This window comes from Panthera leo, chromosome C2 (genome assembly GCF_018350215.1).
Source record: "Panthera leo isolate Ple1 chromosome C2, P.leo_Ple1_pat1.1, whole genome shotgun sequence".
NCBI lineage: Eukaryota > Metazoa > Chordata > Mammalia > Carnivora > Felidae > Panthera > Panthera leo.
In genome coordinates this window covers 5,586,472-5,611,411 of record NC_056687.1, presented here as the reverse complement: position 1 = coordinate 5,611,411, position 24,940 = coordinate 5,586,472, and the positions used below count along the sequence as shown (strand labels likewise).

At 48.0% G+C, this 24,940-nt stretch overlaps 1 protein-coding gene across 1 annotated transcript in view; it reads right to left on the bottom strand.

The window, feature by feature from the left end:
• The window catches only part of DSCAM (DS cell adhesion molecule), a 754,840-nt gene that overhangs the window by 129,157 nt on the left and 600,743 nt on the right, over positions 1-24,940 (bottom strand). Inside the window, exons 13-15 of the mRNA XM_042902977.1 lie at positions 8,019-8,215; positions 6,597-6,693; positions 5,114-5,242 (exon numbers count right to left, since the gene is read on the bottom strand). Coding sequence (XP_042758911.1) covers positions 5,114-5,242; positions 6,597-6,693; positions 8,019-8,215 — 423 coding nt within the window. The remainder of the gene's footprint in view (positions 1-5,113; positions 5,243-6,596; positions 6,694-8,018; positions 8,216-24,940) is intronic.

Here is a 24,940-nt window from a genome sequence, read left to right as displayed (position 1 = left end):
AGGGTGCTTGTACGGGATTAGGGATGCTCGCTGGGGAGCCCCACTTGGGGGTCCAATACGCTAAGTCAGGGGTCAGCAGATCACCAAGGACAAACCTAAGAAGGGTGAACTTGATCTAAAGAAGTGTTCGTTGTTAGAGGCCAAAGACCAGGAGGCATGACGGTGACCAGAAGGGCTTTTCTGGAGACAAAATGACACTAAATGCTTAAAAATTTAGAGGCAGCTCAGAGAAGGACCAGTTCCACTGCATTAGTTAATAGAAGGGAGACGTAGCACATAGGGAAAGCCTCTTTTGCTCTGTCTGCTCCATGGAGGAGAATGTTCTTGGGGTGAGAGGGAGAAGGGAGGCTGGAGAAAGAAGAAAGTTCTGGAAGACGGCACCTACCTGCATAAGAGAGTTTGTGCTTCCTGGGGGCTGGGTGGTTACACTCTGGGACAAGAGAGCACGCCAAGGCACTGGGGTCCGCTGGGCAATCTGTGGGGCACGGTGGAGGAGGAGACGGGTGCCAGAAGAGGGGACGTGGGCACGAGGCAGGCTACCTTCCAAGGAGGGGAAGGAAGTGAGCTGCTGAGCTGGCGGCACACACAGAGTGAGATGCTGGAATTGTTTGGCGAAGGGGTTCTTTGTGTCCATCCGGAGGAGAAGCAACGGTCATTAGGAACCAAGTAACGTGGAAGACAAAGCAGCCAGTGGAACTGGTTGAACTACATGAACAGACCTCGATGATACTGGCATGGCCAGACTGAGATGGTCGGGAGGGTGTCGCAGGAGATACCAGTAAGGGGACTTGGGATATTTTCTTTTTCCTGCTAAACAGAAAACCAAGAGAGTCGTCTGCCTTCAAATCCTGGAAGGGATAGCATTTGACCAAAGGTTTTAGGGGTGGGAAGAGGGCCACCGGACTCAGGAAGGTCTGTGTTGGTGCAAGAAATGTGAGAATTCTGACAGTCGTGGCTGGGTCAAGGCAGAATGGTGCTTCCTTGGGGCTAGTGAGTTCCCACTGCTGGGACTGTCCAAGCACAGATGGAATGACGGCTTGCAGGGACCCGCTCTGTTAAGAACACAAAGTACAGCCACACGTAAATTAACAAAGAGTAGAGGAAAGTGCCTTTTGGGTGTGATTTCAGTGCTTAAAACAGAGAATGAGAATCAACACGCTAACAAATGTTTACTACAAGTCTCATTTGTATGATGCTCGCTGTGGGGGATGCAGGCTCATAGCACAGGGCTGCAGGGGGATTACAGGGGTCCCCCAGGGGGTCAAGAGAGCCCTCAGAGGGACAACTTCCCAGCAGGGGAGACGGATCTTAAGTATCTTCCCAGTAGAGGATCCAGGTACTAAAGAAGCAGTCAGAAGCCGACCAAATGTTCCAAGGCGTTTAGGATGCTCTATGAGTAGACAAAGGAGCACACTATAAAATGGGTGGTCAGGGAAGGCTTCCTGGAGGAAGTGACATTTAAGCTGTGATTTGAAGGACCAGTTTTCTATGTACGCAGCCTTAAATTAACTATCTTAAATTATGGTTGTCCCTTTCATACATCCCAAATCTAATGTGGAGGCAACAAATACGAGAAAAGCCCAGACCAACATGCTTTTTTACAGCAGTGGATACAGTTACTGCCAGCTGCCAACGCGGATCTTCTGTCCAGGCCTTTCGCACTGAAAGAGGTGGACCGTCTGGAGGGCCCTCCTGGAAATCTGAGGTCATGGAGTCCGGGTTCCTCCCCAGTGACTCTCCTGGGACGCATTCTATCTCAAACTGGGTTCACCGCACTCCAGGGCTGCGTGAACATCTCAGCCACCCACCAGGCTGGTCCTGTGTGTGGCTGAAAGAGAGGATGACAGATGGATGGAACCTGACTGCAGCCACATCACAGAGAAGGAGCTCTCCTACCTGCGTGATGTAGAGCCCGATCAGTTTGTAATTTGGAAATGCCGTGGAGAGGATTCTTAGATTTGGGTCGCAGGTAAATTAAGTGCCATCAGTATTTACTGAGTGCTCCCAACATGACAGGCACCATGCTAGATGTTGGGACCTAGGGGCACACGATCCCAGAGTTCCTGCCTTCAGGGAACTTATGGGGAGCGCTGGGGGGGGGGGGGGCGCGCACTGAGGACTCTTAAATGGGCGACACCGACGGTTTTGGAGGCATTCGATCCCTAAGCACTGGGTGCACACTAGAGTAAGAGTGAAAGCTGCTATTTAATAGAGGTTTGCCATCTGCCAGACACAGGGGAAAGTGTTTTAAAGCAGCTCCCGTCTTTAAAGAGTATTCACCAAATACGCATTGGGTGCCCACAGCATGCTGGGTGCTGTGCTGGGTGTTGGGGAAACGGGTTGGGGGAAACTCAATCTGGTGGCACGGGGACTTCCGGCCCAGTGAAGATGGCACACCCACCAGCAAGTCACGCTTGCAGTGGCCCTCATCCCACGGAAGGTGGCATTTGTGGTAGCAGGGCTTAGAACTTCTCGGTGGGCAAAACGCAACCCACGACCGCGTCATAAAAGTGTCGGTCCTCCCTCAGGTCATTAACAAGTCTGATGCAATCCCAGCAGCAATGCCAAGAATATTTTTATGGAGCTAGACAGGTTGATGCGGATGGCTCCGTGTGTAGAAAGCGAATAAGACACGGAAAGGAAAAGTCGTAAGGGTGAACCAGGGCCACCAGAAGTGGAACCACAAAGCCTGCGTGACTACCGCAGTCTAGTGCCGAGGCAGAGATGGACAAAACGGTGGCATTGACTAGAAAGTCCAGAAAGAGACACAGGTGCACGTGGAAAGCCAGGGGGCGATAAAAGTGACATCTGGAACCAGTGGGGAAAGGTGGGCTTTTTAGTAAATCATGTTGGGGCAGGAGGATTCCCATCTGGGAAAAGGTCAAAGTAGAGCCACATCTCCCAGCATACCCAGGAATCAACTCCAAATGGATTAGAGATCTCAATTTTAAAGAGCAAGAGAAAGAAACCATACACGTAGGAAGCAGGGGAGATTGTTTTATAGCCCGGCCGTAGAGAACAGCTTTTCTAACTTGACTCGACATCCAGATGCGATAAAAGGAAATGTTGATAAACGTGGGAACAGAAAACACAAACAAACTGCCCACCACAGCCCAGCCGGGAAAGAAAGGAGATGATGCTCTAGGAGCACGCGAGCGGGAGGCCAGAAATGCGTCCTTGCAGAGGTGACGTGAGGAGTGGGGTCTAAGGAGCAGGTGGGGGTAAGCATGGGAACCGTGTGGTCCAGGGAAGGGGGGCGGTTCTCCAGCCGGAGGACAGCCTGTGACCTTTGAAGGACTCGTCACAGGGAAAGGTTGTGGAGTCCCATGTCACAGAGGGGAATGCTGAGGGCAGGGGACCAGTGAAGGCACACGGCCAGGTAGAGACAGGGCCAGCGGCGGAGCCAGGACAGGTTGTGCAACCACTGGACCATCACTGGCACCTGGACACCGGCACCGAGGCACTGACCCTGCTGTCCTGGGAGCCCGCCTGGGGACCCACGCCAAGAGCACAGAAGCCTGGGGTCCCGCAGTCAGTGCTCGGCCAGAGGATGGCGGGGCCATCCCTCCCCCGCCCAGGACTCTGTGGACTGTCCCCATGATGTGCGCGTGCGTTTCTCTGGAGAGCTCACTGTTACCATCAGTTTCGGGGCCACTCTCTGCTAGGCACATGCTGGCTTCACTAAGGAGTGTTTCCTTTCCTTCAAGACGGGCATGGCGGACCTTGGGATCCCTGGGCTCCTTCCTGACCTAGGTCTTTAGAACAAAGGCAGGGCCTCCTTGCTTCCCTTTGGCCCTGGAAACCCGTTTCTCCCAGTTCCTGAAAGAGCCCTGTTTGGGCCAGCACCGTCTCCAGCCTGCTGGCCGTCACTGTGCCCCCGCCTCCAGCCTGCGCTGGCTGTCCTATCCGCTGATGACAGTGCCCCAGGCAGCCATGGAGGGCCTCTCCCGAAGCCCCACCGGGCCCCGTGCACGCATGGCTCACTGCCAGGTCTCTGTTGGGACTCTGGGTCACAAGCTGCTCTAGCGTGCGTTCCCCACCCAGCTGCGCACTGCAAGTCTCAAGTGCTGTTTCTAAAACCCCCGTTCTTGGGAGTTCTTAGCGTTCAGGCATTGCTTCGGGGACACTCCACCCTCGGCCGTCCTTTCCAGCTCCTGCCACCCTCTCGTCCTGCCCCTTGCTCGCTCGTCCTGAAGCATTCCTCACTCGCGACCTGCCTCCAGCTGCCCCGAGCTTTGGCTGTCACCAGGGTCTCAGCTCAAAAGATACTGTGCAGGTCACGGACAGTGTCACCTAAAGTCTGGTGGCCGGAAAGGAAACAATAAGGCTATGCGTGGTCTGCAAGGAACTTGTTAACCCTACACATGCTGGCGAGGCTCCGATTCCTCTTATGAGAGGCAGGAAAAGTTCCCGCCAGAGGCCACACTGAGGTGTTCTCCCCTCGGCCTGATGGATCGTAAAGTTCCAAGTGACCCTGGCATTCGTGATCCCTTTAAGGGGATAAACGGACACACCTGTCACGGTCCTGACATTGGGTCTGTTTTACTCATGGCCCCTCTGCCCACCTGGCCGAACGCGGGCCTGTCCCTGCGGTCCTTCCAGGACGTCCCCTACGGGGTCAGTGCCCGTCTCCGCCAGGAGCAGCTCTCCTGCCTCTGCACAGACTCGGCCCACGGACTCCAAGCACAGCTGGAGCCCAGGCTCTGGACGGAGTCCCCGTAGCGAGCAGCCACAGGGAAAATGGCACGTGAGGACAGCAAGGGGGGGGGTGGCAGGAAAGAGGACATCAGTGGCCAGTGGCCAGGTGCTGTCCGTAGCTGCCCCCCTGCCGGCTGGTGGCAAGAACGCCAGGATGGCGGGCAGGGAGCAAGCCCGGGGCCCGGAGAGAAAGGAGGGGGCCCTGAGGCAGAGACAGGCCCCTGCACACAGACCGCACCCCAGAAAGGAAATGTGGAGTCCTTTGTGCAAGAAGAGAGACAAACCGGTAAAAGGAGCCCCCTCGGAGTTTCCGTGGAGTTCAGGTTTATTCTCACAGGTGATCGTGAATAACAAAGGAGAGCAGTAACAGGGCCTTTTGAAGTGGAAGTAAAGCTGGAGGGAATAAAGAGCTTACCTGATTTATTTTTGCACTCAATATCGTAGCCCGTGATGGGGCTGTTGCCGTCAAACCCCATGGTCCACCTGAGGGTGATTGTGCGAGCTTTCACGTCTTTGATCTCAATTTCGGGAGGGTCTGGGGGCTCTGCGCAATCGACAGGAAAACCCGGGCTTAGTTCAAACATGGCTCAGACAGAGGACGCGGGTGGAAATGCTGACTACGGCTCCCGAAAAGCCCTGTCAGCCTTTGACAGCAGCTGAAACTTTTACCTGGAAGCAATTTTTTTTCCTATTCGCATAGCAGGGACGAGAAATTCCACTTTTCCCCAAATGCCAATGTTTACAGCAGGGCTCTGTAAGCAGGCTTTTATCGCGGGGCTGGGCCACCAAACAAGGATGTCACTCTTCTGGTTTGGAATCTCGAACTCAAAAGAATGTCTGGGCTTCAAATGTTAAACTTCCCGTGTCATTTGCACCGTTTGGCGTAAGGATTCCTAAAGGTGGGCTGACCAGGCACACTGTTACACGTGGTGCACTCCGTGGGCCCGCAGGGTCACCTGACCCAATTCCTTTAAGGATTTGCTCCCGGTGTTTTGGGGGCTGCACCTTGACATCCTCATGGGCACTGCAAGAAACTGTTTTGACACCAGCTGTGTGCATGTTCAACATTTTCTGGGAATCAGGAGCTGTTACGTAGCAAGCTGAGCCCACACAGGGGTCTGAGCCTGGGCATACACTTGGGGATGGGGGGGGCATGGGACAAGCTGAGGGCAAAATACAGGCTGGCACACCGCCCCCCGCCCCCAGTGGAATATGTGTGATATTCCTCGGACAGTCCTGGCGGCCCAAGAACAAAGGAAAGGGGTTTAGGTGCGTGCCATGGTGATGTGGGGAAACTAAGGCAAATGAAAAATGAAGTTCCCTACTGCCTACAGCCCACTGACAAGTCCTTGAGACCAGCAGAGTGCCTTCCCTCTAGGAGCTCAGCTTCCTCAAGGATGACACTTTGCTGGGGGCAAAAGGGAATCTTGCCTTAACATTGTCCCAACCTCGAGGACCCTGTAAGTCTGCTTCCTTTACCTCAACTCCCCCAAGATATACGCTGGTGACCCTACTCCAAGCTTCTGGCCCCTGATATAGATCTGAAGGGGCTCGTGACTGAGGTTTTATTAAATGGTAATAAATGGTGTTTCCTTAGCAACAGCTAGCCCCTCAAGGTCCTGGAAACCTTGCTTCCAAAATACCTTAGAGACTTACTCTATCCTGGAGCCCCTCCCAACCTGAGGGTAGAGAACGAGCTACCCCTCACGACCCCAGTGCAGCTCTTCCTGTCCAGGGGTTCTGTCCCCGTGCTTTCATAAAATCACCTTTTTGCACCAAAGACGTCTTCAAGGATTCTTTCTTGGCTATCAGCTCCAGACCACCCCACCGCCATCCCCAAACCTCCTCACTTACTGTCCTAAAAGCCGTGTTTTCCCCCAATTTGGTCTCCTTCCTACCTTGCACTGTGAGCTGAATTATTCCACGGTCCTCCCCATAAGAATTGATAGCATGACAGGAGAAGAAGCCAGAATCTTCTCTAACAGTTGGCAAAATCTATGTGTAAAGCAGAAAGAAATCCATCTTATCCAGTAGTATGGAGCAAGGACAACTAAAAGGACTTTTGATGATAAAAATCTCTCCATTGCTACCCTTCCGGTCCCCAGCACACCCGCACACGTGCACACACACCCCCGAGAGCAAATTATTTCAGTGCATTTGTAACGGTGTAGATGGATAGGTTCGACGTACGTTATCAGTGTCAGCTGGTCCTCGTTAAATTGGATGTGTAATTTATGTAGGATGCCATGGTCAGGTTGATGTATATTCCATATATATATATATATATATATATATATATATATTTTTTTTTTTTTTTTTTTTTTTTTTTTTTTTTTTTTTCTCATGGTGTGTGCTTAGAGTATCCAGAGTGCCTAAAGAAGCAGACCTATAAATCCTGCAGTAAATGCTTGGTCTTACAGGACCCTCATTAGAGTTCTCTCTAGAAGGACTCTAGGATTGGACCTGTGAGTGAATCAATATCAGTGTTTCAAACACAGGGCTTTTTTTTTTTTTCTCTGTGTGGGCTATAGCATCATTCACCCCACCCCCCGCCACTAAAAACACCACTCAGTTAACTACCACTAGTACTAAAAAAATCTAAGAGGGGCGCCTGGGTGGCTCAGTCGGTTAAGCGGCCGACTTCGGCTCAGGTCGTGATCTCGCGGTCCGTGAGTTCAAGCCCCGCATCGGGCTTTGTGCTGACAGCTCAGAGCCTGCAGCCTGTTTCGGATTCTGTGTCTCCCTCTCTCTGGCCCTCCCCCCTTCATGCTTTGTCTTTCTCTGTCTCAAAAATAAATAAACGTTAAAAAAATTAAAAAAAATAAAATAAAAAAAAATAAAAAAATCTAAGAGACGACAATACTTTTTTTCTAGTTTTTGTGATCCTATGTGAAAGACAGAAGCTTTTCTGTTGGATTTGTCCAAGAAAAGCAAACCACTTTTCCTTAGAAAGCCCATCCAATTTGTTTCTTTTTACAGCATGTTAAAACATGTGCACAGCATAAGATGCCATTTTTCTGGGATTAATTATCATTAAGAGACTCGATTCCTACCTTTTTTTTTTTTTTTTTTTTTTTTTTGGTTTTTACTACCGTTGGGTTCCCTGCCATGCTCATTGTAATTTTATTCTTAATAACATTTAAAGTAAAGCACTGTTTTTGCAGGCTGCTCAGGAATCTTGCTGTAAGAAGTGGGAAAGAAATGGTAGTCCTGGAAGATTATCTGCTGTTCATCACCCGCATGCCCCCGCTTAGGTCAAAGGACAGGATTATTCTGCTGACAAAGTTAGATGCTGATCCGCTGTGTTTGACGCGTTTTACCTGCAGCGTTGAGATCACTTCCTCTCCCACCTCCTTGGTGGACACAAGGTAACGGGCCATCTCGGGGTTAATGATACGGTCCTCCTTCTCCCAGCGGACGATGATGGGCTTCTCGCCATGGGCTGCACAGCTCATTTCCTTCTTTTGACCCTGAGTGGCTAGGGTCGTATTTGGATAGGACGTTATCATCGCAGGAACTGAAAATCCAAGAAGGACACGACTTATTTGGCAAAGCAGGATTCTTGACTTCCCACCTCAACACTCAGCTAAATCTGGCTTAAAGGGGTGTTTCCTTGAGGGGCGTCTGGGGGGGCTCAGTCGGTTAAGTGTCCAACTCTTGGTTTTGGCTCAGCTCACGATCTCACGGTTTTGTCAGTTCAAGCCCTGCGTCAGGCTCTGCACTAACAGTGTGGAGCCTCCTCGGGATTTTCTCTCTCTCTCTCTCTGCCCCTCCCCACCCACATTGTGCTTTCTTTCTCTCAAAATAAATAAATAAACATTTTTACAAAAGAGCTGTTTCTTTGAAATAAAATGTATTCAAGAAACCGCTGAGCACGAATCATGAGCAGAAAAGGGGCAAGGTGGCAGAAAAGTGAAACCTGACGAAATGAGCCCTAAGCTCATTCATTCAGAAGTTGCCATGGGATTTCATATTCAGGGGGCGCTGCTCTCTTCCCGGCCCACCGAGGGCACACGTCGGTCACGGAATATAGCCTGTGTCCCCGAGGACACATAGGAAAACAATTTTACTTGCTGAACAGATGGGAGAGGGGGCTTCCAGTAGCAAATGACAGTTTCTGACCCTGATTTTCAACTGTGGAACTCTGAAACCTTATCGAGCAACTTAGGCTGGGGCCCTGATCGCTGCTGACCCATCCTCGAAGTGACTTCTAGATATACCCACAGTTGTCACAAACTGTCACCGTCACCCGGAGACCCCAGACCCACCCTTCTCCCGTAACATATGGCAGGCCATCTCATCCCCAGCGCACCAAGAAAACAGAAACCTCTCTTTGTGCAACTTCTCAGGTTCCCTGTCTCCCACCTCAAAATTCTTCTAAAGACCTCCATTCTTGGCCATGTGCTGGGTGACGTAGGACTCTGCTCCCACCCCATACACCACTTAGAGATGCAGGGCGGCGCAAAACAAGCATCCTTTTAAATGCGCACGCAGCTTCTAAGAAAGTGAGAGAAATCCCAGGAGCCGGAAGCAGAAGTGGCTGTTGAAAGGCCAGAGGTATTATGATGTTGGAGGCAGGGAGTTGAAAGTGGGACCTTCAAACCAGGCTGCTCAAAGGGCCCTACCTTCAGAGCGAGGACCTGCAACAAGGACAACCAGACCCACACGGGGGGAAGGGAAAAGCAAACAGCCTTGGCTTGTGTTATGGACGAAGAGAAAAAAAAAAAAAGCCTTCCCGGAAAACCCACAGCTGGTCTGCCTCTATGTGGGTTTGGGGTTAAATTCACGCTAAAGGGGCAATACGCTGGTGTTCCTACTTGGGCCGTGGGCCCGAAGATCCTAGCGAAAGAGACACGAACACACCCCAGTGGGAGGCACACTCCATCCATGCCCATCGGATCTCTCCTGGCCCGTGCTGGGTCCCGTCTTCCCCACAGCGTACCGGAGTGGGTTGAGACATACCACAACGAGTAAGAAACCTACCGGCTCTGTAGCCTGGACGCCCGCAGGAGAACCCACACTTTGAAGTTTCTCTACAGTCGGCGGGTGTGTGGCAGAGATTAGGAGGCGTGGAGTGGACAGACTAACTGAAGGGAAGAAACACCGTGGGCCCCGCATTTTATCCTCGGTGGTGGTGAGATCCCCCTTCCAGCACAACTGAGGGAAAGCCAGACTGGCTCATGGGCCCCAGCCTTCGGTCCCGATCACTCACTTCCTCTAGCCGCTTCAAGAAAAAAATTTAATCTTTACCAACAGCTTTTTTGAGGTCTTATTTACATGCCATAATATTTACCTGTTTTAAGTGCACAGGGGAAAGGGTTTGTCCATTGTAGTAGTTTTCTAGGAGAGCTGAAACAAATCACCACGAGCTGGGTGGCTTCCAACAACAGAAATCTGTTCTCTCACAGTTCTGGAGGCCAGTCCAAAATCAAGGTGAAGGCAGGGCCATGCTCCCTCCGAACTTCTAGGGAAGAATCATTCCCTGCCTCTTCCAGCTTCTGCTGGCCCCCACGATCCTTGGCTTGTGGCCACAACTCTCCCATCTCTGCCCACACTCACGTCATGTTCTTCCTTAAGGGTTTCCCCGGGTCTTCATGTGGATTTCTTATAAGGATACCAGTCATTGGATTTAGGACCCACCCTCACGCAGTATGACTTCATCTTAACTAATTATATCTGCAAAGACCTTATTTCCACACGAATTCACATTCTGAGGTTCATGTAGGCATGAGTTTTTTTGGGGGGGCTCATACACATATATTTGTATTATCCAACACACACACACACACACACACACACTATTACAACCCAACAGAAGTACATACAGTTGTATAGTTACCACCACATCAAATTTGGTTTTATTTTTTTTAAAGGAAAATCATTTTAGTAAGCTTATTTTTGAGAGAGACAGGGAGAGAGAGAGAGAGAGCAGAGGATGGCAGAGAGAGAGGGAGAAGAGAATCCCGAGCTGACAGCACAGAGCCTGATGTGGGGTTCTATCTCATGAACTGCGAGATCGTGACCTGAGCCCAAATCAAGAGTCAGATCCTTAGCTGACTGAGCAACCCAGGCGCCCCAACCATATCAATTTTTAGAGCATGTACATTATCCCAAAAGGATTCCCCTGTCCATTTATAGTCCTTTCCTACTCCCCATTCCAGGCAAACAGTAATCAATATTCTGTCCTTCTAGATTTGCCTTTTCTGGACATTTCCTACAAATGGGATCCCATAGTAGGTATTCTTTTGTGTCTAATTTTTGCCTTTTTTCCCCCACTGAGAATGTTTTCCAGGTTAAGCCATAGTGTAGCATGTATCAGCATTTTCCCTTTTTAAAAAAAATTTTTATACATTTTTAAAAAATATTTATTTATCTTTGAGAGAGAGAGAGAGAGAGAGAGAGAGAGAGAGAGTGTGAGACAGGGAGGGGCAGAGAGAGAGGGAGACACAGAATCCAAAGCAAGCTCCAGGCTCTAAGCTGTCAGCACAGAGCCTGATGTGGGGCTCGAACCCACGAAGTGTGAGATTGTGACCTGAGCCGAAGTTGGACGCTTAACCAACTGAGTCACCCAGGCGCCCTTATCAGAGCTTCTTTTTTGTTGCTGAATAATACTGCATTGCACGGGATTAACACATTTCGTTTATTCATTCACAGTTGACACACATTGGAACTGTTTCCACTTTTGGGATATTATGAATAATGCTGCTACCAAGATTTGCATGAAGGTTCTCGCTTAGACCTATGGTTTCACTTTTCCCAGGTAGATCTCTACTAGAGAAACCGCTGTGTCACACGGAAATTCTACGTTTCACGTTCTGACGAACTGCCACATTGTCATCCCAAGTGGCTTCACCATTTTTACAATCTCTGTGTCAGAAGACGGAGCACAGAAGAGGAAGTGGGGGGAATGTTTCCCGTGAACCATAAAAGCAGGGTGAAGCTATAGGTGAGCTCCAGCTTGATGCTCACTGGCTGCAGAAAGCTCAGCGCCAACCCAGTGCTGCCACCGCACAGGTGAGGGTGGTGAGGAAGGTTCCAGGAGAGGCTGACCCATGCCAACTGGGAGAATGAGGCAAACACAGGGGATGGAGCCCCTCCTCCTCTGAGATCAGGGCCTGCGAGCAGCATGAGAAGGCTCCACTGAGCTATGATCCTGGGACAACAGATGGGGACCTTCTCAGTGTATTCCAATTCCTCACCCCACTGAGGGGAAGGGACTACAGCCCTGGGAGTTCACCAGCCCCATTCGCTGGTCCAGATAGTCACCAACTGAGGGGCCCTACCCAGACAGGGGGCTGAATGTGCATGCCATTTGGAGGGGCCGAAGGGAGACACGGTGTCCCTCCCCAAGGGCATCCTCCAAGGGGGAGGCTCTAGGGGGAGCAGGCAGTAGAGTGGACCACTCCCTCTTATTTGATACTCCTGCCTGCAACTTTGCACCATTCTTTGTCAAGGGTTTGAAGGCTACAGAAAACCTCTGCACAGGACAGGAGGCATGGAACTTGGACATCTGGTGTGCAGAAGGGCAGCTGAAAGGGAAAACTCCCACCCTGACCAAGGGAGAAGTGGACAGGTGCACTGAATATTTGCGCCTGGGGCAGTGCGGGGGACATCCGCTTTCTTGCATGGAGCCTTGTGTGTGATCCCACCCTGCCCAGTGCACTGTGATGCAAGCTCATTATAGTGCAGGGGACCACTTTCTGGAACATAGTTATGGGGAGAGGCCAGACCAGCCTGTGAGGCTCTTCCCATATGTCTCCTTATCACTTTCCCTTTAAGCACAGAGTGAGGATTTCGTTTAGAGTGGCACTGTTTCAGAAAACCCCAACCACAGGAAATATATTTAAGGGGAAAAGGAAGCAATCATAAATTGTGTCTAAGAACGCCCAAATAGCCCTAAAATATCTACAAAATGCAAACATGTTAGCAGTAGGAGAAACTGGATGCTCTTTCAAAGTCTCTTCGTGTTCATGGGCAGAACAGATGAGTATAGTTCAATTACTTTCCTGCCTACAGCAGATTAACACCCTCCCTGGAGACAGCAGCTGGCTATTCCCCGGGTAGAACCAGAAAGAAAAGCGGAACTGCCCAAGAGCTGACATGAGAGATGATGGCGGAATGACACAAATCCCGAGATCATGGTGACCAGGCCCACGTGGGCTCGCAAACACGATGTCTCTCTTCCCCGCACCCTGTGCTCAACATGCCCCCATACCAAGAAGACCATTACTCCATCATCATGGGTTTCCAAATGATGACCCTCGACCATTGAGAAAATGTTACACTGGCCTGGTGTGGTTTGCTTAATAAGAGATAGGACTATTTTAAGTATTCGAGAAGATTCCTTTCTAAAATGGTTAATAAAAACATTTTAAGTGTCCAAGAGGGTAGGAGAAATAAGTTGTGTAGACATTTTATTCATGCAAAGGCGTGGGATGAACTCAACATCTCTCTATGAGCATCCTTCGATGTCTTCCCTTGAAAATAGGCCAGGAAGGAAGGGGGTAGCAACCATTTTCCCCCAAGAGATTTGGAGAAAGAATCAGGGGCACCTGTTGAATACTGGAAGTGTCAGTTGAACATCGACCCTTGGCAAATGTCCTCAGCGGTGGGGTGCTGGCTACGTAGGATGTATTCAGGCATGCTCATTAATGCATTAAGTCAGGGTCTTTGCCACTGTGAAAAATTCCTTTCTGTGATCATGGTAAACTCCGTATTTGTGTATGTTATCAAATTACTTAGACATGTGAAATGCAGTTGAGTTTTTAATTAAAAAAATGTTCTACGGATCCAAATTATTTGAGAATCTCCCAAGAAGCTTTCTTTTGCTCCAACAACCACACGATCTTTTAAAGACAGGAATTGGGGGGCGCCTGGGTGGCTCAGTCTGTTAAGCGTCCCACTTCGGCTCAGGTCACGATCTCACGGTCCGTGGGTTCGAGCCCTGCGTCGGGCTCTGGGTTGACGGCTCAGAGCCTGGAGCCTGCTTCCGATTCTGTGTCTCCCTCTCTCTCTGCCCCTCCCCCGTTCATGCTCTGTCTCTCTCTGTCTGAAAAATAAATAAACGTTAAAAAAAAATTTAAAAAAATACAGACAGGAATTGGTTGCTTATTGTAAGACTCACTGGATAAAACTGAGGGCAAAAAATGTGGATAGAAATAGGAAAAATGATTCAAATATCCGAGATCAAGACAGTCTCTGTTATGTCTAACCCATAATTGTCAACTTGTTGCTAAAAAAGACACGTAGATAACAACATATTTGCTCTCACTTGGGATGTATGTTGATGTGTGGATTTATCTGGGGGTTAAAGCAAAGGGTCCCTTGGCGGCTTTGCATCCACTAGGCCTGTGACAACCATCGTGGACCTCACTGTAACAGATGTTGAACAATGGGGGCGTCTGGGGTGAGGGAGTGAGCCAAGGTGTACTGGTGGGGACGTGTGTAATGTTGATTGGTGGCTTCTGCATTTTAAATCCAACGCAGGTGGAGACCTCGGCAACAACACCCAGGGCTGCAGGGATTTGGGGCCCTGGATGGGCTTGTTTGGCATCTCAAGCAGACACCAGTGGATTTGTATAGAACCACAGAGGGTGGGACTTAGGAGTTAATGAGTCAGTGCCTGTCCGCTCTTATAGATGCTACACCATCAGGCTCGGTTTATTGTTTTGCGGATTGTCTAGATTTTAAAAAGGGATGGAGAAGAAGTTAATGGCAAAGATTAAATGTCTGAAGCTATTACATTTTACATAGTGCCAAGTATTGCGAAACCATCCTTCCAGGATGCAAGGTTCAGCAAAGAAGTCTGATGCATCTGATTCAGCAAACAGTTCCCTCGCACCATTGACAAATGAATGACATTCCCCAATACTTCCTCCTGTTTTACTTCCGTCTTCCTTGTTACTGCAAATAAAAGCACCAAGAAACCTTTGCCTCGGAACAACACTGTTCAGTAGGAACAGCCCTGTGGTAGCTACAGACACAAGGGTTCACAGAAAGGCAGCTAACGTATTTTATGAGAAGGAGTTGGCTCAATGGAATTGATGAGGCTGATATGGCCTATTTTATTATTATTTGTACATTTTGTTTTGGGGATCTGGTGGTTCAACGTTTCCTAGTGTACTGTTGGATGTATGCAGAAAAATTTGCAGACCAGAAAAAATAATACCAGCTGTCAAAATGGGCAGGTGGCTGTTGGGGGAAATTCTTCCGTGTGGGGGGGACCTTGTATGAAAGCAACACTTCTAACCCCTCCCCCGAATGGAGGGGCAATGACTAACCTGACTTGAGGGTTGGGGAGGAACTGACAAGTGTGACCCAGTTCCTTCCAGATATCTGTTGGCAGAGGGCACATGTTCCGATCTACAAACTTCCTGTAGTGAAAGAAGACGTGCCTGAGTGAGAGGTGTGTGCATCTCCAGCCTGGGCAGAGACTGGGGTAAGTCTCCCTAATTCTAGAATGTAGCATCTGCAAACACACATCTTCCAGAAAGCTAGTATCCAACCACTCTACTTCTGTGTCTATCTCTTGCTTGATTCTGAACTCAGGGGTATTATTTTGGGGGGCCCTCTTAAACTGTGACAGTAGGTATGGACTGTTCACCAAGCAGAAATTTCTAGTTACCTCTGGAAGCCCAGGTTCCTCTTTCCCCAGTTTTTAGCAAGAGACATTATTAAAAATATACCCTAATAAAAGAATGTATTTCCAAGTTCTTCTTGTAGTTGGGTGTTGCCAGCTCAAGCCAATGATGCATCCAGGTGTCCTAGGAGTTGAGCTCCCTTTAGGCTTTCTCGGTTTCCTCCTGTGCCAGCCTGACATCAGGGTCTGATACCTGGAGTTCCAGCTCCCATCTTGGACCTTGAGATGACTCTGGAGATGGGAGCCTGGGTCCTTGCTGACACCATGAAGCTGTCATGCCCAAGCTGGCCCGCCTAACTCCAGAAAACATTTATATGAGAAAAAAGCAAACTATTATGTTTATTTATTATTATTTGGGGCTTTTCTATAATAGGAGATTAAGAATTGTTTTGAGCTGACCTTAATCATGGGTCTTGACTCTTTAGGATGATATGGCAGATGTTCTACACTGAAAAAAACAATTTCTTTTCTAAAAATTTTTTAGAGAGAAAGAATGAACAAGTAGGGGAGAGGGGCGGGGGAGACAGAGAGAGAGAGAGAGAGAGAGAGAGAGAGAGAGAGAGAGAGACTCTTAAGAAGACTGCATGCTCAGCGCAGAGCCTGATGCAGGGATCAATCCCACGCCCCTGGGATCAAGACTTGAACTGAAATCAAGAGTCTGTCAACCGAGAGATCTACCCAGGCGCCACCCCAAAAAGCAATTTCTATTGGATGGCTTTGCAGAGAAAGATACAATGTGCAGCATATATAGTTTCCAAAGTGATCCTCAGTTGCAAACTCATGATTATAGGATGGGTTACCATCAGCCTATATAACAAGGTCGTTGCCCAAGTGTGAATCCTAGGTGTGCCACTTGTTTCCTGAGTGGCCCCAGATAGTCACTTAACTACACTGTGCCTCACTCGGTTTTGTTCTTTGTCCCAGGGAGACAATGATCGTTGAGAGGATTAAAGAGGCCAGCCCGCAGCAGGGTCAGTGCTAGATAAGCATAGACTGATGGCATCCCCATGTGTCTGATGGCAGGGACTTGTGACGTCTTCAGATGAGGAATGGATGTGGACTTTTGTTTGGGGTCTGTGGTCTGCTCAGGACTTGGGGCACATCTTTTAGTAAAGACATTTTCAGTTTGGGCTCAAATCCATTAACCAAGATTTTTTTTCTCACAAGTGCCAAGTTCGAATTCATGGTAATTAAAGATTCCAGGGCCACAAAAGTGACCTTGAAAAAAAAAAAACTGTGAATAAATCTGTTGTAGGTCCAAGAAGAAGAATATACTGACTTCTCCGTTTTCCTCTCCAAGCTGGGGAGTATGAATCAGAAACTGAAACTCACATATAATTTAGCTTTGAGACATGACCCCCCGGTCCCTCCAGTCAGGAGCCTGATTCCCGCAGACCCCTGAGTGGAGCACAGGATGGAGAAATTTTGGTGGCAGAGCTGGGTTCTAGAAACAAGTCCATATTAGTGCCTCACAGTGTCAGGGGTGTGTAAAGGCTACGACGGAGAGGGCTCCCTGATGGGCAGGAAAAAAGTTTGTAAAATGCCAGACGAGGAAAACAGAGAGAGTTCCCGTGGGGATATGGCATTTTATTCCCCGGATCGGGGCATTTTATCATTTCTCCTTCTCCTTCTTCTCCTTCTTTGGAGAGTGAACCAGTTCTGAAATAAGGGTTTCTGTCTTACCTCACGAGCTGCTATGCAGGGAAGCAAATGCTCGGTGAAGCTTGCTGTTCACCCAGAATGTAATTTCCTATTCCTTAAAAATAAAAACCCATGGAAGAACATGTTACTGCTCCCCATGAAAAACACAGCATCGCTTTGAGAAGTTGTTTTCTGTTCTTTCCTCTTCCTAATAAGGAGAGGTTTAATTGCATTCCACATGGGAGCGATGCCTTGACAAAACCACCCGCCTCTGGCTTGTTAATGGTTTGCCCGTCTTCCTCTTCCAAAGATGCTCTCTTTCTACTCACATTTGCCCTTTGGAAGACTGCCCCACCAAAATAGGTATTTAGCTCTGGTGAATAAACTCTGTATTGAGTCACGAATGTTATGACCAGCTCATGTTTCCCTGGTCCACCCACATATTTTCAGCCTTTTAAAGAAATGGTCAAAAAGATTTTTTTTTTTAAAAAAAGGATCATTACCATGGCTCCTTGCAATGCTAATGTTTGAAGGGATGACCTTTTCACCTGTCACAGTCATGGATGCTGAGAGATGACAACGTATCAGCGGAGCAGTGCTTTTTGCACGGATTTCTGAAGCGTAACAAACGGATGGGGTAATTTAACAGGGATTGGTACCACGCAGAGGCGGTGGGCAAACCCTGCTAGCAAGGGCAAAGGAAAGCCAGACCAGGAAAGCTTTGTTCAGAGAGTGTGTGCTGTGCGCTTTTCCTGCCAAGTTACCCGCTACGGAAGGTGCCATTTTCACATTGTGATATGTTGGCTTGTAGATTTCCATCATACACCACGATACCATCTAATAGCACCTCCCTGTTCAGGAAATCTGTGCTCTTATGGCACAAGGGGGCATCATCTGACCTACTTGCTTGCAGCATAAAGATGCAGGTGTCCGGTGGGGCCTCTGACACTGGCCGGGAAAAGTTGTGCGCACTGAGGCCCAACTCACACTCGTGGGACGTGAGCTAGGTAGCCTGAAGTGTGAACAGTGGGAGAATTTACACCACAGGCATTGGCAAACCCTAGAAATCAGGACTCTCTTCCTTCCCTCCACCTACAACAGTTTTTCCTCTTAAATACAGACCACAAAACGGCACAGGGGAGTGTGTCACTATACTGATGACTTTAAGGAGTGTTCCCATAATACAGGGGGCACTGAGGAGGCGGTGAGTTCACCTGAGAACAGTAACTAATCTTATTCATAAGAGTAAACCCTACCGATGTGAACAGCTCATCACTGTGTGTTGACATGTAATTCAGCAAAGAGTCCACACATACGTTGCTTTTTCAACTTAGGGATACAGAAGAGGGGACGGTTCTATTAATAAGCTGGTGATATTCAAGACGAGTTCTAAACATTACTCTCCTTTTTTAACGGCACAAAACCAATTCTAATACATTTTTGTCTTTTTTTCCTCCCTCCCCAGCTCTGCTGAAACTAGCACTGAAAAAGGAACAAAATGAAATACCGAGAAGCCTAGATAATCTCTAACTAGACAACTTGCCTGTCATGGTCGTCTGGTTCAATCCCTTCATTTTACAGAGAAGGAAAGACGAGCCCGGAATAGAGAAGTGGGTGTCAAAGTTTCAGGAGAGGAGTCAACCAGGATCTGACTTAAACAAGGTCTACTCTAGCCCCATCATTACCATCGTCAATACTCATCCCAACATAGAAAGTGGCCGATCTTTCTGGGTGCCCAGGACTCCCTCTATTGGAGCAGACAAGCCCTGTCTCCTGGGGGTCCCCCTCAGTGCCTCCACTCTGTCAGAACAGAGGTGGCAGAAGAGGGTATGGTCCAAGGATGAAGCAACAAAGCCCAAACTGGAAAACAGAGTCAGGGACACAAGGGTTCATGCTTGGGAGGACCAGGGAGGCAGATGTTCTGAGACGTGAACACGTATTTTAAACCTGCTTCTTCAAGTACATTTTTTTTAACATCCCCCACCTCCCCCTACCCCCATCTCAACATTTGTCTGGGAAAAAAAATCAAACATACAGAAAGTTGAACAGCCATATACCCACTGCCTGGATTCCACAATGAATATTTCATGTGCAGACTTGAATCTAAATTTATTTCAGTGTTCTCTCATCAGCCAATCAAACTTTACTGAATACAGAATTTTCATTATTCTATTTTAAAATAGACCTGGCGAAAACATGACTCAGTGAGCATCTGGAAGATGGCGAAGGCACTAAGATGGCACCCTTCTTCCTGAAATCTGCTGCCCTGGGGGGAGACGGACGGCACGTGCCTCACTCTGGACTCTGCAGATGTGACTTGAGGTCTGGTGCCACTCTCACATGTGTCATATCGGAGGAAGAGGTGTGAAGGGGACTCGGAGCAAGGCGCCTGGGCTCCAGCCTCATACTGTCCAGGACATGCTATGAGTGGGCAAGACCACTGACTGTCCTGAGCCTCTTTCTTCTCGTGTGACTCCTAGGAGGGCTGCCTGGGACCGGATGCTGTCAACCTGGGCAGCACCTCAGAAGCTGGAGTCAACCTGAGTAGTTTTTAAAATAGACTAGTGCCCAGGCCCTACCCCAGGCCAACGGAGTCAGAGTCTCTGGGGGCAGGGCCCCGGAATGGGTTTATGTGAAGCTCTCCAAGGGATTCTCACATACAGCCTGCGTTGCAACAACTCTACAGGGTGATCAGGGGTCTGTGACAGCCCTAATTCTCCTCCACTGTCCCTGTCCCTTTCCTTTCCATTTTATCCCCTTATCCCCCTCCCCTCCTTCCTTATTTTTCTACCCTTCTTCTCTTTCTCTCACAATTCCATCATCATCACCATCATCATTGCTAACTTGCATGAGTGCTGACTTACATCTAGAACTTTTTCACATGCCCTGCGTGTATTTAACCCATATAGCAACCTGACGGGATAGACATTCTGGTCATAGAAATGGCCCAAGACCTATTTATAAGTTCCACTGTAAGTAGATTCTAAATTATGCTATAAAGATGTGTGAGAGATGCAGAAATAACGTTTTTAGCACATTCATTGGATTTAAATTTATATTAACAGATGTCCATGCAGATGATCCAAGAGAACCAGACACCAAATACCTATTTTGAAGTGGGGAAAAATAAAGAATAGAGCCCAAGCGAATGCAAGGATTCATTTAATATCTGGCCTCTTCTCCCCTTTGCCTTTATTTATAAGCAAGGAAACAGAGAACAAGAAGATTTATGACTGGCTAAACTGGAACACGTTCTCTTTGTGCCTCTACTTACCCCTAATCCAAAGGTCTGCTTCATCTAGTAGTCATGTTAATCTCTAACATGAACAGTTTTCCCTCCCCTCCCCTCCCTGCTTTGTCTTTTCTCTCCTGGTTCTTCCTTTCTTCTTCGAGGGCCTGCAGAAGCTAAGCAGGTCTAAGCCAAGCCACATGAAATTCATAATTCATCCATGCCTCTCACTCTTTCAGTTGCGTGACCATTTTCACAAACATGATCTCACGGCAACACCCATGTTCTCAGTAGAGCAGAGAATTCTTAATTCCATTTACATGAACCAAAATACGATCAGGGAAGGGACGTAATAAGCCTAGAGCCATGCAACTAGGAGGTAAGTAGAAAATCTAGAAGGAGACCCTAGATCTCCTGAATCCAAGTGCAAAGCCTCTTTGGACCAGAGGCTGGCCCACCTCTGACTACAGGGCATGGGGTAGCCAGGGCATCCTTGGAAGCCCCTTGACCCCAGGGCTGGGTCCACTCAGGGGAGACTCCCTATGACATCTTTGATAGCTCCAATTCCTCAGCTGCAAAATAACATGCCTTCTGTAAGCCCACTGCATATTTGAGACTGCTTGGTAGGACTGGCTATGTGATTTGTAGGACCCAGAGCAAAATAGAAATGTGGGGCCCTTGTTCAAAAAGCAGGAAAAAGGTGCCATTAAAGTTCTTTTGGGGGGGTGTACTTCACTTTATTATTTTTTTTCAATATGAAATTTATCGTCAAATTGGTTTCCATACAACACCCAGTGCTCATCCCAATAAGTGCCCTCCTCAATACCCATCACTTCCTTCCCCTCCCACCCCCCATCAACCCTCAGTTTATTCTCAGTTTTTAAGAGTCTCTTATGGTTTGGCTCCCTCCCTCTCTAACTTTTTTTCCCCCTAAAATATAAGGCTTTTTCTTTATACTGCGGTCTCTCTCTCTCTCTCATTCTCCCCCTGCCCCACATATCATGAGGGTTTGTATTTTCTGTTTAATGTTATGTTCCCCTGGACTTGGGGCTGGGCAAGTTCCAGCCCTCCCAGGCATGAGGACAAGGCCTGGGAGGTGGCCTGCATATGTGCACACCACACTGGCTGCCAGGGTCCCCTTTCCACCAGAATGACAGCCATACCCAGGTCTTGAGTGGGTGGCCCCAATGGTATTTTGAGTCACGTTCTGAAAGCTCCTGGTGTTGCCACTTAAAGGCAGGGAGAGCAAGGAGATGCTGTGGGGAGCCTGACCTTTCTCTTCCGACACACACTAAGGTCCCCATGTGGGTAGGACCTCAGGGATTGTTGGGTAGAGAGCCCGGGGCCGGCTCAGGGAGACAGAGAAAGGAGAGACAGGTGGCTGTGGGAAGAGGATGACACCTAGGCTGAGGCTCAAGTGAACTGGGGAGTTCAAGCTCCACTCTTCCATCGGACTTCACTTACAAACACAAATTTAAAGATAAAGTTATTAAGAATTTCAAGATGGCAGCTGAAGAACATGAAACCCCAAGCACAGGGCTCTTGAGAGCTCAGGGGTTCATGCCACTGCACTGGTCACCTGCCCAGGACGCTGGCCCTGGAAGCTGATAAATACTCAGCTTCCTAGGCAGCCACTCCTGTCACCTAGTCACCTGAAGGGGGCAAAGAAGTTGGGAGGAGGCGGTCTCTTGGGCAAGACTTGGACATGACCAACCACAGTCTTGAAGAGGGAGCAGGGAGCCACTGACCTCCTCTTTCTCTGTTGCCATGTGCGCATACAGGGCAAGCCCTGAGTGGTTAGTCTCCTTTCTAATACAGCAAAACCTATCGACATTATCTTTCATTGTAATTATGGTTCCTGTCACAGCATCACCTGGGGCCTTCGATGAACCCACAGTCACATTTCCCAAGCACAGCAAACACATGTTCTCCCCAGCACACCTATCATCAAATTTACCACCTTAACCACTCTTCATTGTATAGGTCAGTGACGTTAGGCACACTCACACGGTCATACAACAATCCCCACCATCCATCTCCAGAACGTTTTCATCTTCCCAAACTGAAAGCGTGTCCCCAGTAAACACTAACTTCTATTCCCTCCCTCCAAGCCCCTGGCACCCATCATTCTATTTCCCATTTTTGTGGATTTGACCTCTTTAGGGGCCTCGTACAAGAGGAATCTTGCAGTATTTGTCCCTCTGTGACTGGCTAATCTGTTAGCATAATGTAATCATGGTTCATCCATGCTGTAGCGCATGTCAGAAAATCCTTCCTCTTATAGCCTGAGTAACATTCTATCGTGTCTATATGCCACATTTTGTCCATCCATCCGTCCATCCATCCATCCATCCATCCACGGACTCTTGTGTTACTTTCACCTTTCGGCCATTGTAAATAATGCTTCTATGATCATTGGTGTACAAAGTATTATTCTTGAAAATGTCTATAGCGTTTTGCTAGAGAAAATGGTTTGCGATCCTGTGTCTGCTTCATTCAAAGGCCAAGTGGCTTTTTCTCCATTTGGGGTCTCTGCCTCTTAGCTTCTTCTCCATTTCCTCATCTGTAAGAACAATGAGACCTCCAGCCTCCTGAGGCTGTGATCAGGATTAATGAGATTATGTTAGTGGAACCCACTGAGTGTGTCGGCAGAAAGGCCCCGCAGAAGCACAAAGTGCCTATTATCACTGCTGCTGAATCAAAAATTCCTCCTGTCCAAATACTTATTGTTCATAAAAGTTTTAGCAAGTAAGGCTACCTACTGGGCAGCTCTAATCCCCATAAAGAAAATGATTTCTCCAGCCAGGAATTAATAAGTTCTTAGCACACACTAAAATATCTTCTTGGCTGGCTTATTATGCTTACATAATGAAGTTACTTTGATTATAACCATTAATCAAATCCATGTTTCCAAGCTACAGTGGGCTTTATTTGATGTTAAACTTTAACAAGAATGGCAACATTTCCTCTTTCTGGAAGCTTTGCCAGGGTCTCCTAACGTGATTAAATGTGTCAGGGTAAAGACAGAAAACATTTAGGATTCATATTCTATTCACTCTGAACTTGTTTCAAGTGACATAGGAAGAAAGTTGATTTATTTTGCATGACAAGTGTGAATATTAACCAAAATTTATTAAAAACAGTATTTTCCTCCAATTCACATAGATATAGGCAGAAATTTCTTCCTTTTTTTTTTTTTTTATTCCTGTCTGGTCATGCACATAGATGTTATGTTTTACCTAACAAGACTTCCAGGTAATTAGAAAGAAGGAAAATGGTAAGTAAACTTTGATTTCCTGCTGACAGTGATAGTAAAAAATAAGTTTAAAAATATAAGAAAATAGGCTATGTCATCATGAAAAACTGGATGAGGTCTAGAATATTAATTAGAAAAAAAATCAGCGGTATTGACTGTCCCCCAAGGTGATTCCCAGTGGTCCTCGAATCCTGGTTTGCAAACCATTGTATAGCCTCTCCCACATTTTGCCAGACTCTTTGGTCTGCATGAACTATAGAATCCGGCAGAAGTGGTGGCAAATCACTCAGATTAGACTGCAGCTTTCATCTTGGGCACTGGAGCACCTGTGTGTGTCTGTGTGTGTGTGTGTGTGTGTGTGTGTGTGCGTGTGTGCGTGTGTGTGTGTGTCTGATCACTTGTTCCATGGAAGCCTGCCATCATGTCACCAGGACACGCAGGTGGCTGGAGAGGACCATGAGGAATGTTTCTGGCCAATAGCCTGTGAAGATCCCAGGCTGGCCAACAACCCATGTGGGATCTGGGAAATGGATGTCCCCCAGTCAAGCCCTCTTCCTCCTCACATATTCTGATATAGTTCTTGGAAGGCAAGAAGTTTCCATGGAAACAGAACCAGGAGCTCCCGTGGCTCGGGAATGGATACACAGAATAGTTGGGTCCAAAACCATGTTCTAACTTTTGAGCAAATGCTTTTCTGTCCAGCCAGTTTTCAAAAGAAGCTCCAAGGGAGAAGATAAGCCATTATCTCCACTACACTTGTGGTGGCGGCCTCAGCCACATTCTGCTATCAGCTGCAACAGCGGATTGCCTTGTGACTCCCTGGAATTCAGGAAAGTGTGTCCTGGAAGTGCCACCTCCCTCTGTAGAGCATCCTTGGGGCTTCTCCACTGGAAGATTCTTGTCCAAGATGAGCCAGTGCCCAGGACCCGGATCCTGCCCTGAACCCTGCAATCCCCACCCTATTTTTAATTTCAGATGGTTCGCCTTTTCCTGGAAGCTATTTTGTCCACTTGATATTCATCCTGTTCAACATCCATTCTCACAGAGCCTTCTTTATTTGGCCTCTAATGTATGCTTCCATTTGCTTGTATAAATGCGTACGTGTTTTTGTTAATTTGGTTATCTGGATTTGGTTGTAAGATTTGGTTTCTGTCATTTGGCTTATCCATTTTTCCCTGCATGTCTTTTTCATTTGTTTATGCTAATATCAAGGACATAAAATGCCCTTTGAAAAACATCTCACGTAATAAAGATGATGGTAATTATAGCTAGCATGTATTAAGCCCTATGTTGAGAATGTTACCTGCTTTTCATTTTTACAGCAACCCTAGGAGGTAAGTGCTATTAATACCCTGATTTCAGGTGTGCAGAGCTGAGGCAAAGACAAACTGGGTGACTCATTCACAGTCACACAGGTAGTAAAGCAGGGGAACCAGAATGATGATGTAGGCAGCCTCTGCTTTTCCTACCTGGTTTT